General features: G+C 38.7%; 1 protein-coding gene across 2 annotated transcripts in view; it reads left to right on the forward strand.

The window, feature by feature from the left end:
- Nucleotides 1-17,408, forward strand: part of CENPI (centromere protein I) — a 56,196-nt gene that overhangs the window by 12,178 nt on the left and 26,610 nt on the right. For both annotated transcript variants that reach the window (XM_070291018.1, XM_070291019.1), the window contains 7 exons: nucleotides 7,289-7,337; nucleotides 7,597-7,643; nucleotides 8,891-8,980; nucleotides 9,304-9,426; nucleotides 9,665-9,832; nucleotides 9,978-10,098; nucleotides 11,238-11,329. In XM_070291018.1, the coding sequence (XP_070147119.1) occupies nucleotides 7,289-7,337; nucleotides 7,597-7,643; nucleotides 8,891-8,980; nucleotides 9,304-9,426; nucleotides 9,665-9,832; nucleotides 9,978-10,098; nucleotides 11,238-11,329 (690 nt within the window). The remainder of the gene's footprint in view (nucleotides 1-7,288; nucleotides 7,338-7,596; nucleotides 7,644-8,890; nucleotides 8,981-9,303; nucleotides 9,427-9,664; nucleotides 9,833-9,977; nucleotides 10,099-11,237; nucleotides 11,330-17,408) is intronic.

A 17,408-nucleotide genomic window follows, 5' to 3' on the forward strand; every position in this document is an offset into this window, starting at 1 on the left:
AAATCCTGTGATAGTATCCACAGAGTTCCATGGGAATATAGAGGAGCGGTATCAAGAGTAGGGATCAGGGTTAATGGAGGAGGAAATGGCAACCCACTCCAGTATTCTTCCCTGGAGAATTCCATGGACAGAGGAGCCTGTCCTCTGTAGCCTCTGTAGCCTGTGGGCTACCATCCATAGGGGTTGCAAAGAGTCAGACACGACTGAGTGACTATCACTTTCACTTTCAGGGTTAAAGTTATAGGGATTTCTTTTCAATAGGAAGAGAGATATGGGTGTTGATGTCCATAAATTTGTGAGTTAGTAAGGGATGTGATTGAGGGAATTCCTGCCCAGTGGTTTTAGTGATTTTTTTTTTTTCTCAAATTTTCACTCAAGTAGGAGGCAAGGTCTTCGGCTGAGAATGAGGAAGAAAAGATAGAATGTTATGTTTGAGAGTATACATTTTGAAATAGCTCTTGGTGGAAATAGAGATAGATTAAGAGACACAGTTCTGAAGGCCTACATAAGTTTCAGTTCAGTTCAGTTGCTCAGTCGTGTCCGACTCTTTGTGACCCCATGAATCACAGCACGCCAGGCCTCCCTGTCCATCATCAACTCCCGGAGTTCACTCAAACTCATGTCCATCGAGTCAGTGATGACATCCAGCCATCTCATCCTCTGTCGTCCCCTTCTCCTCCTGCCCCCAATCCCTCTCAGCATCAGAGTCTTTTCCAATGAGTCAACTCTTTGCATGAGGTGGCCAAAGTATTGGAGTTTCAGCTTTAGCATCATTCCTTCCAAAGAAATCCCAGGGTTGATCTCCTTCAGAATGGACTGGTTGGATCTCCTTGCAGTCCAAGGGACTCTCAGGAGTCTTCTCCAACACCACAGTTCAAAAGCATCAATTCTTCGGTGCTCAGCCTTCTTCACAGTCCAACTCTAAGTTTAGGGAGCACGAATTTGTGATGTTACTAATGTCAAGGGTCGTAGTTCCTCCAGGGTGGGACACGAAGGCAAGAGAGTGACTGAGCTAATGGATCAGTAAGTCTAGAGAGAAAAGGGAGAAGGTGAAGACTAAAGAGAGCAGATTGGGAGCACAAACAGCTGAGTTTCAGGTTGCTTTGATGACATTAAAGGCATGTATTAGGATTAAAAACTGGAATGATAGAAGTTGTAGCATTGGAGTTTAAAATTGCAGGGGGGCACTGGTTCAATGTGATGACAGGATTTAGAGTGACAGTGGGGTGAGTTGTTGAAGACTAGAGTAAGGGAATGAAGGTTATTGTAATTGAAATTTTCCGTATCCTATGGATTTGTTGTTGTTGCTCTTGCTGCTCATCTATCAATTACCAAGTGATGTATGTTGAAAATCTCCCACTCAGAAGGCAGACTTGTCAGTTTTTCCTTAAAAAGTTCTGTCAAATTTGCTTTATATATTTTGAGTCTATTATTAGGTAAAGGCACAATTATAGTTTTCATATTGTCCTGCTGATTCAAACCTGTATCATGAAGTAGCATTTTAGAAATGCTTTTCATTTTAGTCATTTTGTTTGATATTGACATTGTCAACTCAGGCTTTATTTTGGCTAGTATATTGCTTGGTATGGACATGAACTTGGGCAAACTCCGGGAGGTAATGAGGGACAGGGAGGCCTGGTGTGCTGCAATCCATAGGGTCACAAAGAGTCGGATACGACTTATCAACTGAACAGCAACAACATTGCTTGGTGTATTTCTATCTTTTGGTTTTTTGAAAAATCTTCCTTTGCCCTTATGTCTTAGACACTTCCCCATTCCAGCATTGTTGCCTGGAGAATCCAATGGACAGAGGAGCCTGGCTGGCTACAGTTTGTAGGGTTGCAAAGAGTTGGATATGACTGAAGCAACTTAGTGTAGCACAGATTTTATTTTTAAATCCTGTTTAATGATTTTTCACTTTTTCCTGGAAAATTATTTACCTCTGTAGTGATTATTGATATCGTAGAAATAAGTAGGAATACCTTATTTTTAAATTTTATTATTTTGGGCTGTGCTGGGTCTTTATTGCTGCAGTCTTTGCTAGAATTGCAGGGAACAGGAGCTACTCTGTAATTGTGGTATGCGGGCTTCTCTTGTTGCTCAGGACAGACTCTAGGATGCACAGGCTTCAGCAGTTGCAGCTCCCAGTCTCTAGAGCACAGGCTCAGCAGTTGTGGTGCATGGGCTTAGTTGCTCCATGGCATGTGGAATCGTCCAGATCGGGAGTGGAACTCCTGTATTGGCAGGTGGATTCTTTACCACTGAGCCACCAGGGAAGCCCTGAGATCTCTTATTTTGAGCTTTCTAAGTGATCTGCTTTTTTTCTGATTATTTTCCTCATCCCTTATATTTTGGATTGATTGTGGTTTTCCCCCATTCTTGGTTGGAAATTACATACTCTGTGTGTGGTGTTGTTATTGTACCTATTTTAATATGCATATATAGTATAAAATGTAGAATATATAAAAAGTCATCCTTCTTACTATTTTTCTTTTGTTTGGAAGATAGTTATTTTTAATAAAATATATCATTTATCATGTAATGGGTTTATTTTTTAATGAATTAATAACTATTTATAATTTTTCTCAGTTGAAATCTTTAAGGCTTTTCTTAAAGTCTAGAGGTAACCAATATCGTTATTTTCATCTTGAAAGATACAGGGCCCTAGAATGCTTTAACTCTGATCACATCCCTCCCAGACTGTACATATTATCTGATTTTAGCTCTGACTCTTCACCATCCTCCTCCACATACACACATAGTAGACATTATTATTTTCTTCACAGTTAATATTTGTTTAGATTTGCCCACATATTTGCCAGTTTCTTTGCTCATCATTTGTTTTTACATCTCAGACCTTTAATTGAGATTATTTTCCTCTCTGAAAATATTTTCTTTAGTTTTTTTTTTCTTTTTTTTGCTGTACCACCCAGCATATAGAACTTCCCTAACTGGGGATTAAACCTGTGCCTGCTGCAGTGTAAGTGTGGCATCTTAACCTCTGGACCACTGGGGAAATCCCTAGAATATTCTTTCAGTAGAATCTTTTTATTTTTAATTTTTTAATTGAAGGATAATACAATATTGTGTTGATTTCTGCCATACATCAACATATATCATAGATACATATACATATGTCCTCTCCCTCTTGAGCCTTCTTCCCACCTCCCACCCCATTCTACTGCTCTGGGTTGTCATAGAGCCCCAGTTTGAAAGTAGAATCTTTGATGGTAAGTTCTGTCTTTGCCTAAAAATGTCTTTACTATGCCCATGTTCTTGAAAATTGGTTCTGCCTAATCAGGAAAAGAATTTGAAAAAGAACAGATACATGTATATGTAGGGTGTGTGTATATATCTGCTGTGTGTAGAACACTAGGGTGACAGTTAAATTCTTTCAGGACATTGACAGTATTATTCCACTGGCACCTCCTTTCCATTGTTGTTAAATCAGTCTAATTATAATATGTTGTTTCTTTTCCTCTGAATACTTTTTGAAAGCAGCTTTGTGAGATTTAACTTACATACCATACAGTCCACTCAAAGTAAAATCTACTGGGTTTTAGTATGTTCAAAGATATGTGCAACCATGAGCAGAGTCAATTGTAGACTATTTTCATCACTTCAAAAATCTCATACCACTTGGGAAACCAACATATTCATGTGGCTTGCTTTATTGTGAACTTCTTACACTTAAAAAAAAACTCATGTATTTTAGCTGTCACCCCTATCTTTCTGTTTAGAGGTCCTTACGCAACTCCTAGGGCTTTTGAGGTGGCACTAGTCATAAAGAACCTGCCTGTCAATGCAGGAGACATAAGAGATGTGGGTTCAATCCCTGGGTTGGGAAGAATCCCTGAAGGAGGATATGCAACCCACTCCAGTATTCTTGCCTGGATAATCCCCATAGTCAGAAGAGCCTGGTGGGCTACGTCACTGGGGTCACAATGAGTTGGACGTGACTGAAACAACTTTGTATGAATGCATGCAAGCAACTCCTAATATATTTTGTGTCATTAGAGATTTGCCTATTATGGACATTTCACATAAATGGAATCATACAGTGTGGGGTCATTTTTGACTGGCTTCTTTTAACTTACTTTACTTTTTACTTGAAAGCATAATGCTTTGCCTATTCTAGGTACCTTATATAAGTGGAATGATCCAGTATTTGTTCTTTTGTGTCTGGCTTCTTTCACTTAACATGTCTTCAAGGTTCATTCATGTTATAGCATATATCAGAACTTTGTTTTTATGACTGAATGATATTCTGCTATATGTATATGCCATTATCTGTTGATGAACTTTTGGATTGTTTCTGCCTTTTGGTTAACATGAATAATGTTGCAGTGAACATTGCCATCCAAGTGTCTGTTCAAGTCCCTGCTTAGAATTCTTTTGGATACATACTTAGGAGTTCTTTCAGGCAGGGACTGAACCTTTTATAACCAAAATATCTAGCATTGTAAACTTCATAAGAGCAGGTCTTTTTGTGTGTTTTATCTACTGCTTAATAAATACTTTCATGAATGAATGAATAAGATCTATTCATAAATGTTTGTCAAATAATTTCAGTATGCTTGAGTAGTTTTCATGATGCTGACTAAAGAGTTTCTTGCTCAGCATGGCAGGTGAGAAGGGGCCTTCCTTTTTTTTTTTCCTTCTTCTCTTTTAAAAATATTTATTGAAGTATCCCAGGTGGGACCAGTGGTAAAGAGCCTGCCTGCCAATGCAGGAGACAAAAGAGACGTGGGCTCAATCAGTTCAGTCAATTTTTATAAACTGAACACATTTGTATAAGTATTACCCAGAAGAAATAAGGATCCTAACTATAAAAAGCATTAAAAAAAAGTTACAACTTGGGACTTCCCCGGTGGTCCACTGGTTAAGACTCCACTGCAGGGTGTGTGGGTTCAATCGTTGATCAAGAACTAGGATCCCATATGCCATGTCTTGCAGCCAAAAAGTAAAAATAAAAAGTCACAACTTGATGGGCACTTGACTCTGTAGTGACTGAGATGCAGTGGCTATTTGTCAGCGAAGCAATTGTAAAGTCTCAGATGCACATGAATTTTTCCTTTCTAGATGTGATTAAAGGACAGTGTCAGATAGAATACTGGAGCTTAGGGTGACACTTATTTTATACCCAACATGTATTGCTAATGGTTCACAGCATTCCCTGTGTTGCTCCGGCAGTAAAGAATCTGTCTGCAGTGCAGAAGGTCTGGATTCGATCCCTGGGTTGGGAAGATCCCCTGGAGAAGGGAATGGCAACCCACTCCAATATTCTTGCCTGGAGAATCCCATGGACAGAGGAGCCTGGTGGGCTACAGTCCATAGGATCACAAAGAGTTGGACATGACTGAGTGACTAACACTTCAGCTTTCAATGGTTCATATCCTAGGGATGTGAGGCAGTGAATTTTTTTTTACAGAAAGTTACTATATTTTGTGTAGATATGGCAACTTGGTCATAATATGTATTCTTCCCTTAAAAAAAAAAAAGATCCTATATCTAAATTCACACTTCTTACAAGTATGTTCAGTCTTTATCAACTCATTTCTAAGTACAGGAGTGACAATATGGAATTCTGTACTTTAAAGTATAGAGTCATAACTACCAAAATATAACTTTCTTTAAAAAAAATCTTGGGTTTTGCTGCTTCTCTAGTCCCATTTAATAATTTGTTATTGTTGTTTTTCAGTTGCTAAGTCGTGTCTGACTCTTTGTGATCCCAATGACTGCAGTGCGCGAGGCTTCCCTGTCCTTCACTATCTCCCAGAGTTTGCTCAAACTCATGTCCATTGAGTCAGTGAGGCTATTCAATCATCTCATCCTCTGTTGCCCCCTTTAATAATTTACTTTTTCAATTTTCTATATTCTAAAGTAGGTATTGGCAAATTTTTCTTAAAGGGCCACATAGTAAATATTTAGGTTTGAGCGTCATACTGTCTTTGTCACAAGTATTCACTCTGCTGGTGCAGTGCAAACTCAGCTACAAACAATAAACAAATGACTGTGTTCCAATAAAACTATTCATGGTGACCAGCAGTGGGCTGAATTTGATCCACAGGTTGTTGTTTTTCCATTCCTGCAATAGAATATTGTTTTTTGTCTGATAAACAGATATTGGGGTTTTTCTTTTATGTTTTATTTTATGGTTATCATTTTTTAATGGAAAAAATGAACTGCTACTCTCTTGTCATGAAGATACTCTCCTCTGTTTTCTTCTAGAACAAGTAACAGCAGATTTCCTATAAAGAAAAGGAAGTAAATATTTTAGCCTTGCAGGCCACTCAGTTTGTGTCACAACTGCTCAGGTCTGCTGTTGTAGCAGGAAAACAGCCATGGCCAATACATAAATGAGTTAGTGCAGTTGTGTTCCAGTAAAACTTGATTTGCAAAAATAAGTGAACTATAGTTTGCTGACCTCTAATCTAGAATAAAACGTCAACAAGTGGTCACTCAAAATGATGTGGTTATAAGGAACCAATCCTTCAGTACTTTAAGCTCAAATTTATTGAGTGTGTGCTATTTTGCCAGACTGAGGTCTAAATGGCTAATTAAATTCTGGGATATTCACTGGAATATTAAGATAATTGAAAATGATCATTTTGAAGACCAAGTAACATGGGAAAATACTTTTAAGTGGGAAATCAGGATAAAAGTTTTAAGTTTATAACTTAATAGCTGTGGACTACTAGAAGGAATTGGCAATCCACTCCAGTATTCTTGCCTGGAGAATCCCATGGACAGAGGAGCCTGGCAGGCTATAGTCCAGAGGGTCACAAAGAGTCAGACGTGACTGAGGCAACTTAGCATGTACACACGCGTTAGAAGGAATACATAAATTTTTGTTAGGCAGAAGATTCTGTTTCTGGTTTTCAAGTTGTCTGCATTGTTGTATTCCAAAGATAACTTTAAAAATAGTGTAAGTGGGTAAGTGAAAGTCACTCAGTAATGTTCAACTCTTTGTGACCCCATGAACTATACAGTCCATGAAATTCTCCAGGCCAGAGTACTGGAGTGAGTAGCCTTTCCCTTCTCCATGGGATCTTCCCAACCCAGGGATTGAACGTAGGTCTCCCACATTGCAGGCAGATTCTTTACCAGCCGAGCCACTAGGGAAGCCCCAAAATAGCATAAAGACATGCTAATTAAAACTATTGTTCAGTCAAGTCCTGAAGCCTTTTTACTTAATCATTGTAGGATTGACATTTAACGAAAATGCATTGTTGCTCTCTTCAAGATATATTGTCATTTTTTTCTTTTAATTTTTATATTTTGACAGTGCCCTTATGTCTGCCATTTGTTATATTTACTTACCAAAAAAGAGAATGGTGAGTATTTTCATTCCAATTGTATTACATTCACTCTGTGGAATTAGCATTTGTATTGGCCTTTATAAAGTTTTAATTATTAGCATTAGTTGTATGGCAAGGTTTTGTGGGAATTGCTTTTTAGTACTTTTACCTAAGAGCATCTGCTTAATGGCTTAACTGAGCAGGGTAATTATAGTCTTAATGTGTTGTAAGGAGAAGCTACATGGACAATGTTTCTTTTTATTCTGAATCACAAACTTTTCTTTACCTTCACTAGTCAAACCATTTCGTGTGAGAAAACTGCTTGATCTTCAGGCCAAAATGGTAAGTACTCAACCTAAAACTGGCCAGTGTACTCTGTGCTAGGTATGGAGCTAGGCTGTGGGGATATAAAAGTGAATGTATCATTATCTTCAAGAAACTTACTGCCTAGGGAGCTGAGTCAACAAAGTAAAAATCAGAATTAGACTGGGGTCAAGGGAGGAGTGATGATGGTGAGTAGAATTTAACTAGGCCAGGAAGGAAAAGAAGGGCCCTCATGGCAGGGAACAACATGAGCAAAAGCCAGGTAGATATCAAATAGCAGCAACTGTTTATGGAATTGGGTTGGTATGGCTGGAAAGTAAGTGTTAGGGAGTAATAAAAAATGACTATTTTATTAAAGTGACTAGCTTATTTATTCTGTGGCTGTGATCTAGGAAAGCATTCTTCTCTGGATGCTTAAACTTCAGTGTATATCCTATTATCTCTTGTCCTTACAACCCTCTTGCCTTGTTATTTCCACTATACCTGCCAGGTAACAGAAGCTTTGGGTATAAAACCGAGGGAGGTTGTGGTGCCTGTGCCTAATTACTGAAGCCTGCTGGCCTACATAGAGGCGTTCAGTTTTCATGAAAAACACAAACACACGTGCACATTTGTGCTTCCCCAGTATGAGGTTTCCTGTTGGTATTTACAATTCAGTGATTGTTTTTGTTTTATTAGAGGCTCCCCTGGTAGCTCAGATGGTAAAGAATCTACTCACAATGCAGACCTGGGTTTGATCCCTGGGTTGGGAAGATCCCCCAGAGAAGGAAATGGCAACCCACTCCAATATTCTTGCCTGGGAAACCCCATGGACAGAGGAGCCTGGTAGGCTGTAGTCCATGGGTTCACAAAGAGTCAGACAAGACTGGGCAACTACCACTTTCACTTTCTTGTTTTATAGCTTCCTGTTTCGGTTTTTGAGTGCATGCAGTATCTTCTGATAGCTCTCTGAGGATAGTAATAATAATGATTTTGTGTAAATTTAATTTTATTTCATATTAATCAGGCAGAGAAGAGAGAAAATATAGGGAAGAAGTAAAATATGGAAAAAGATCATAAAAGAGAACATGTCAAGTCAGAGAGGGTTGCTTTATGATAGTTGATTTAAATGTTTTGAGTTTCTGTTCCTCAATTTTCTATAGCATCTTCCTATAGCTATATCACATAATAAAATTAGGATCTGAATATACATTTAATCTTTTTATATTATTGTTACTCTTTTCTTCTTATTGGCCACAGAACTGAAAATTCTTGTTTTATTTCAGGGAATGCAGCCTCATCTCCAGGCTTTGTTGTCACTGTATAAATTCTTTGTTCCTACTTTGATTTCTGTATCTTTGCCTATGAAAAAGAAGGTAAGGGATTAAGGAGCAATAAGTCATATTTGGATAGAAATATGATATTTTGAGTAAGTCAATTTATAGATTTTGACTAAAATGTTTATAGCATACTGTTTAAGATCTAATATTGTAGTGTTGCTTCTGAGAAGTTTTTTAGGAATTAACACTTCGTTTTGATTCTATTCAATGTTCTTAATAGATTGCTGATTATACTTTAAATGGACCTGCATGGGGCAAAATATTTCATAATTAATTTACTTCAGTTAATGAGTTTTAGATTTTATACCATTCCAACTTATGGATACCTCCTCTCATGTACTTTATATTCAAATTTTCAGATTTATTTTAAGAATTCAGAGAATCTGTGGCAGACCGCTCTACTTGCTCTGAGGTCAAGGAATCAAGGATTTCCTTCAGAACCTCTAAAGTTGATGTTAGCTAATGTCTATCCTATAAAAAGAGTAAGTATTTAAAACCCCAAGTAACTTCCACAGCCTTCTTTATTGTTAAGTTCAAACCATAAGGTTTCAGATGTTGGAAGAGATTATAGATATCTGAGTATATTTTAATTACTTTAATTAGGATTCTATGCAAACCACATTCAGACTCCATTCATTAGATCACCTTAATAAGTGCTTTTACATTTATAGTTTGTAATCTGTTTGATCCACTGATTGTTTCATTATCTTTCCTTTTTAGAAATGGAATTCTCACTCAATTATACCAGTGCTAAATTCCTGCAGCTACAGTAAAGAAAGTAGGAAAAAAAGGATGAATCTTTCTGATTACTTCAGTAGCAATGGATCATTTCCACTGGAACAGCTTAAAAGCTTCCCTCAACTCTTACAGAACATTCATTGCTTAGAGGTATATAACTGGGCCACATGCTTATTTGCATAATCCATTTCATCTTCATGGCCTTTATTTTTGTTATATATTTCTTATCTGATGATTTCCTTGTTGCTCTGATCTCCTATATACTTACAGTTGACTGATTTTTCTGTCTTTGCAGCTGCCTTCTCAGATGGGCGCAGTACTGAACAGCTCTCTGCTACTTCACTATATTAACTGTGTCAGAGATGAGTCAGTCTTACTGAGGCTCTATCACTGGTTGAGTCAAACATTACAAGAAGGTAAAAATTGATGCTTTTAAAGTGTTAGATGAATGAAGAAGGAGCAAGATGGTTTAGAAATAGGTTTCTTTTAAAAGAGTGACAATGTCTAGACAGGAGGAGCCTTCATAAGCTATAATAATTTTTTCTGATAATCATATATTCAGAGCCTGAATGCTGCCATTGTTCTAATTTCAAGGGAAAGTAAGGAAGGAGATAATGTTGTTAAGGAAACACTACTGCATCGTCACCAGAACTCACTGGGTGCCTCCACTTTGATGACTGTCACAGTCCAAGCCCTCTCTAGCTTTTGTATGTTCAGAAACTTGCTGTTAAGCTCGCAGAATCATCAGATTAATGCTAACCAAACTCTGAGACTATTGTGTAAGCCAGAATGTCAACTTATTATTTCATAATAGAAGTAATTCCTTCTGGTAACCAAAATATTCATGTTTGCCGACTAGAATCACTCTTCTCTGCTATCAGTATATATGGGAGCCACATTAGTCATCAGAAAGTTTCTTAATATTGAACTGAAGGAAAGAGAAGTGAGAGAGTTTTTCATCCAGGCCATAGTAAAACCCAATCATTTCATTTCCTCTGAGGGGGTCAATCTCTCTAAAAATAATGTTGTGTTCACCAGATTATTTCTTTCCTGGATAAGCAAATCCTGACTCTTCGAGTGTTTAAGGTCAATTTTAGTCAGTTTCAGGGTAACTCTCTTTCTCCAACTCAGAGTCTTTCTTTACATAGAGTATGATGCAGTTAAATTTCCACTCACTAAAGTTCTACCACTCTTAGATTGCCCCCAGTTCACCCTAATTGAAATTTAGGCATTCTCAAGCTTTTAATTCATATATTTAAACATTCTGTTGGATTACTGTGTGGCATAAAGCTAATCGTATTCATTATGTATGACTTTTACCACTTTATTTTTTTTTTACTATAAGCTTTTCCCCTGTATTACCAAGTTCTTGAGGAACATTGCACTATCACCTCCACGTATGTGTTACAGTCTCCAGTGTGAGTTGGCTGGGATGTATGAGACTGATAGCTTATTTATATTTATCATTTATTTGTCACTTTAGAGTTGTGGTGATGTTTTGTGTAGCTTTTATTGTTGTGCAACCAGAGCCTTATGCTTAATATTTCTGTTTCAGAGTGTATTTGGTATAAGGTGAATAATTATGATCATGGAAAAGAATTTGCCAACTTCCTGGACACTATCCTCAGGGCAGAATGCTTCTTACAAGTAAGGTTCTGCTTGTTTCCTACTTATATCACCACTTCTTTTTCTTTTACCTTTTTATGTTGTATTGGGGTATAGCCAATTAACAATGTTGTGATAGTTTCAGGTGAACAGCAAAGGGACTCAGCCATACATATATATGTATCCATTCTCCCCTAAACTCCCTTTCCATCCAGGATGCCACATAACATTGAGCAGAGTTCCATGACTTCATCCCTTCTTAATTAATTTAGATATTCATTGAAAACCTTTTCACTGGTGCTTGACATCTTTTGTAAACAATATTTGCTCAATTCAAAATTCATCATGAGTGCATGCTAAGCTGCTTCAGTTGTGTCTGACTCTTTGAGACCTCCTCTTTGGACTATAGCCTGCCAGGCTCCTCTGTCCATGGGATTTCCCAGGCAAGAATACTGGAGTGGGTTGCCATGCCCTCCTCCAGGGGATCTTCCTGACCCAGGGGTTGAACCTGTGTCTCTTGCATCTCCTGCATTGGCCAGCGAGTTCTTTACCACTAGTGCCACCTGGGAAGCCCAAAATTCATTATAGATAGAGCCAATTGAACTGACGTTTATCTTTGTACTGATGGCTGTGAAGAAAGAACTTGTTAAATTATCCAAATAAGAGAAAAAGATCTAGAGAATTCCCTGGCTGTCCAGTGGCTAGGATGCTATGCTGTCACTGCTGACCACCGGGATTCAGTCCATGGTCAGGGAACTAAAATTCCACAAGCCACATGTCATGTGTTACCCCTGACACACACACAGAAACAGAGAAAGAGATCTGTAATTTAAGAGAACAAACTGAAGATGTAACTGAATGCATCAAATTAATTGGCCAGTAAGAGAAATCTTACAAGGTCACTGTTGTTGTTCAGTTGCTAAGTTGTGTCCAAACAATTTGCTACCCCATGGACTGCAGCACACCAGGCTTGCCTGTCCTTCACTATCTCCTGGAGTTTGCTCAAACTCCTGTCCGTTGAGTCAGTAATGCCATCCAATCATTTCGTCTTCTGTTTCCCCCTTCTCTTGCCCTCAAACTTTCCCAGCATCAGGGTCTTTTCTAATGAGTTGGCTCTTTGCATCAGGTGGTCAAAGTATTAGAGCTTCAGCATCAGTCCTTCCAATGAGTATTCAGGGTTGATTTCCTTTAGGATTGACTGGTTTGATCTCCTTGAAGTCCATGGGACTCTCAAGAGTCTACTCCAGCACCACATTCGAAGGCATCAATTCTTCCACAGTTGGCCTTATTTGCAGTCCAGCTCTCATATCCATACATGACTACTGGAAAAACCATAGCTTTGATTATACCAACTTTTGTTGGCAAAGTGGTATCTCTGATTTTTAATATGTTGTCTATTTGTCATAGCTTTTCTTCCAGGGAGCAAGTGTCTTTTAATTTCATGGCTGCAGTCACCATCCACAGTGGTTTTGGAGCCCAAGAAAATAAAATTTGTGACTGTTTCCAGTTTTTCCCCATCTATTTGCCATGAAGTGATGGGACTGGATGCCAAAATCTTAAGTTTTTTGAATGTTGAGTTTTAAGCCAGCTTTTTCACTCTACTCTTTCTCCTTCATCAAGAGACTGTTTAGTTCCTCTCACTTTCTGCCATTAGGGTGGTATCATATAGATATATGAAGTTCCTGATATTTCTCCTGGCAGTCTTGATTCTAGCTTGCGATTCCTCCAGCACAGCATTTCACATGATGTACTCTGCAAGTAAGTTAAATAAGCAGGGTGTTGATAAATAGCTTTGACATAATCCTTTCCCAATTTTGAATAAGTTCCTTGTTCCATGCCTGGTTCTAACTGTTGCTTCTTAACCTGTGTACAAGTTTCTCAGGAGACAGGTAGGATGGTCTGGTAGTCCCATCTCTTTAAGAATTTTCCACAGTTTGTTGTGATCCACACAATGAAAGGTTTAGTGTAGTCAGTGAAGCTGAAGTAGATGTTTTTCTGGAAATCCCTTGCTTTCTCTATGAACCAACAGATGTTGGCAATTTGATCTCTGGTTCCTCTGCCTTTTCGAAATCAGCTTGTACATCTGAAAATTTTTGGTTTACATACTGCTGAAGCCTAGCTTGAAGGATTTTGAGCATCACCTTGCTAGCATGTGAAATGAGTGCAATTGTGTGGTAGTTTGAACATTCTTTGGCATTGCCCTTCTTTGGGATGAAATGAAAAGTGACCTTTTCCAGTCCTGTGGCCACTGCTGAATTTCCCAATTTGGTGACATATTAAGTGCAGCACTTTAACAGCATCATCTTTCAGGATAAATAGCTCAGTTGGAATTCCATCACCTCCACTAGCTTTGTAGTAATGCTTCCTAAGGTCTGCTTGACTTCGTATTCTAGGATGTCTGGCTCTAAATGAGTGACCACACCATCGTGGTTATCTGAGTCATTAAGGCCTTTTTTGTACAGTTCTTCTGTGTATTCTTGCCACCTCTTCTTAATCTCTTTTGCTTCTGTTAGGTCCTTGATGTTTCCGTCCTTTAATTGTACCTATCCTTGCATGAAATGTGCCCTTGGTATCTCTAATTTTCTTGAAGAGATCTCTAATCTTTCCCATTCTATTGTTTTCCTCTGTTTCTTGGCATCATTCACTTAAGAAGGCTTTGTTATCTCTCCTTGCTGTTCTCTGGGACTCTGCATTTAGTTGGGTATATCTTTCTGTTTCTCCTTTGCCTTTCACTTCTCTTCTTTTCTCAGCTATTTATAAGGCCTGCTCAGACAACTACTTTGCCTTCTTGCTTTATTTTTCTTTGGGATGGTTTTGGTCACCACCTCCTGTACAGTGTACAAACCTCCATCCACAGTTTTTCAGGCAGTCTATCAGATCTAATCCCTTGAATCTATGTGTCACTTCCACTGTGTAATCATAAGGGATTTGATTCAGGTCATACGTGAATAGCTTAGTGGTTTTCCCTACTTTCTTCAATTTATGCCTAAATTTTGCCATAAGGAGCTCATGATCTGGGCCACAGTCAGCTCCAGATCTTGTTTTTACTGATTGTATGGAACTTCTTCATCTTTGATTGTAAAGAATTTAATCAGTCTCATTTCAATATTGACCATCTGGTGATGTCCATATGTAGAGTTGTCCCTTGTGTTGTTGGAAGAGATTGTTTGCTATGACTAATGTGTTGTCTTGACAAAACTTTTGTTAACCTTTTACCTACTTCATTTTGTACTCCAAGGCCAAACTTGTGTGTTACTCCAGGTATCTCTTGACTTCCTACTTTTGCATTTCAATCCCCTAAGATGGAAAGGACATCTTTTTAAGTGTTAGTTCTAGAAGGTCTTGTAAGTCATCATAGAACCATTCAGCTTCAGCTTCTTCAGCATCAGTGGTTGGGGCATAGACTCGGATTACTGTGATATTGAATCGTTTGCCTTGGAAATGAACCAAGATCATCCTACGTTTTTGAGATTGCACCCGAGTACTGCATTTTGGATGCTTTTGTGGAGTATGAGGGCTACTCCATTTCTTCTAAGGGATTCTTGCCCACAGGAGTAGATATAATGGTCATCTGAATTAAATTTGCCCATTTCCATCCATTTTAGTTCACTGATTCCTAAAATGTTGATGTTCACTCTTGCCATCTCCTGCTTGACCACGTCCAATTTACCTTGATTCATGGAACTCACATTCCAGGTTCCTATGCAACATTGTTCTTCATAGCATTGGACTTGACTTTGACTACCAGGCACATCTACAACTGGGTGTCGTTTCCACTTTGGCCAAAGCCTCTTCATTCTTTCTGGAGCTATTTCTCTAATCTTCTTCAGTAGCATATTGGACACATACTGACCTGGGGGGCTCATCTTCTGGTGTCATATCTTCTTGCCTTTTCATACTATACATGGGTTCTCAAGGCAAGAATAGTGAGTAGTTTGCCATTCCCTTCTCCAGTGAACCATGTTTTGTCAGAACTCTCCACCCCATGACCCGTCTGTTTTGGGTGGCCTTACACAGCATGGCACATAGCTTCATTGAGTCATGCAAGCCCCTTTGCCATGACAAGGCTGTGATGCATATGATCATTTTAGTTAGCTTTCTGTGGTTATGGTTTTCGTTTTGAAGGCTGTGGGATTGTAGTTGTTCTTCTGTCTGCCCTCTGATGGGTGAGAATAAGAGATTTGTGCAAGCTTCCTGATGGGAGGGACTGGCTGTGGGGAAAACTGAGTCTTGCTCTGGTGGGCAGGACCATGCTCAGTAAATCTTTAATCCAATTTTCTGCTGATGGGTAGGGCTGTGTTCCCTCCCTGTTAGTCACAAGCAGTGACCCTATGTTCTTACAATCAACAAGCATTTTGCTGGGGTCCAGCCCCGGTGGATCCAGGGTAATTCAAAGGGGAGATGGAATCGACGTCCTAGGAAAAAACTTATTTGATTGCAGATATAAAGAGAGATTAGAAAAGGATAGTGTAGTAGGAAATATTAGTGGAGAAAAAGAGGCTGAATAACTTGGTTTACATGGAATACCAATAAAACTCCAAGACAAGGACTTTGCCGAGTGTCCATGTTCCAGATGGGAATTCAGCCAGAAGGGGAAAGAAAGAATGACATGGGGGAATCAGTTTTTCCAGAAACTGATCTGATTTCTTTATTTTTCAGGTTTGCTTATATACTTTTTGTTATACATAGGGATGAATACAGAGTCATGCGGGGGTCAGCAGACCTGACCCTTGTCAAAATCAGGTGCTTCATATAAATGTATACAAAGGTCTTACGGGTTTTACATCATCTTCTGGCCATGAGGCCTGCTGACATTTTATGGCCTTTTCTGATAACAGTCATTCAACCAGAAAACTTATTTTTTCCAGGGGTGATTTTTTTCTTAAACCAGGTGCCACCCTCCAAATAAAGTTGCATTCTTATAGGGTGAGGGTGTAGTGGGTTACAATCAAGAAAGGAATTTATTTAGCCTAAGGTTTAACATGATTAATCTTAAAGGTTAATACTTATTTCTCCTATATGCTAGTTATATTCATTATAAGGGCAGGGAATATGGAGATATAGCAGCAAATATTGGCTCAACAAATGAAAACCCTTCACCAATATAATTTCTAATCAATCTCCTATACTGTACTAATAATTTTCTAACTTCTCAAAAGAGTCTATATTTAGAAAGTTTTAAAGCATCTCATGCCTCTCATGGTTGGGAGGCTGTAAATAGTCACATACATGTGGCCAGATGAACCTGCTCAGGTAGGCTAGAGAACCTTCAGAGGAGTTTGTAAGTTGAAACACTCTTGTCACACCCAGGAATTTTTATTAACTGAAACTGCAAGTTAACTCCTTCTCCGAGAGAGGTGGTGGGGGAACAGCCCTCCGTAAAGTCAGAGGAGTAGGTGAGAGCATAAAACAGACTCTGGTTTTGGGGGTAGATGCTCGGGAACAGGGGGTTTCCTGAGGCTCGATCCCACCTTTGCATATGCTGAAGCCTCCTTCCTCATGACCTTTGCCATGGGCGGAGTTCCTCACGCTGGCTCCCAGCAGCATTTTTTTGATTGCTGAATATGTTAAGCCAGTTAATTATTTGGCCTGGGTAACCCTGAGGTGTACTATTAGGCTGCTACTCAGGTATCAGCACCATCAAGAAGCCTTTACTCAATCTGGGTTAGATGTTTGTTCTTTGTGCTCCCTTGGCTCTTGTGTGTTTTCCTGTATCGTCTTATCTGAAACATCTGTTTTTCCACACATTATGGGCTCCAGACAGGTGGGAACCATGTCTAACTTTTCTTCATGTATGGGTGTTCAACTTGGTACCTGGTGCAATATTAAAAAGAGAGAGAGAGATTCTCAATAAATGTTTGTTGAATAAATCTTAAGGATTTTATATGAAACCATTGAATTAGAAGTTGGGTATGGATAATGGTATTGAGAATAAAAGAATTAATTTAGGTTGAATTTTTAGATTTTCTGCTTGGGAGGATGATGATGGGAGTATAAGAAAAGCAGGCTAAGAAGGAAAGATATATTTGGTTTAAAAGATGGAATATCTAAGAGATTCAGTAGGCAGTTAGATAATAAGTCTAGGGATCAGAATGAGATTTGGGCTGGAAATGCAGAAATT

Source organism: Ovis canadensis, chromosome X (genome assembly GCF_042477335.2).
Source record: "Ovis canadensis isolate MfBH-ARS-UI-01 breed Bighorn chromosome X, ARS-UI_OviCan_v2, whole genome shotgun sequence".
Classification (NCBI taxonomy): Eukaryota; Metazoa; Chordata; class Mammalia; order Artiodactyla; family Bovidae; genus Ovis; species Ovis canadensis.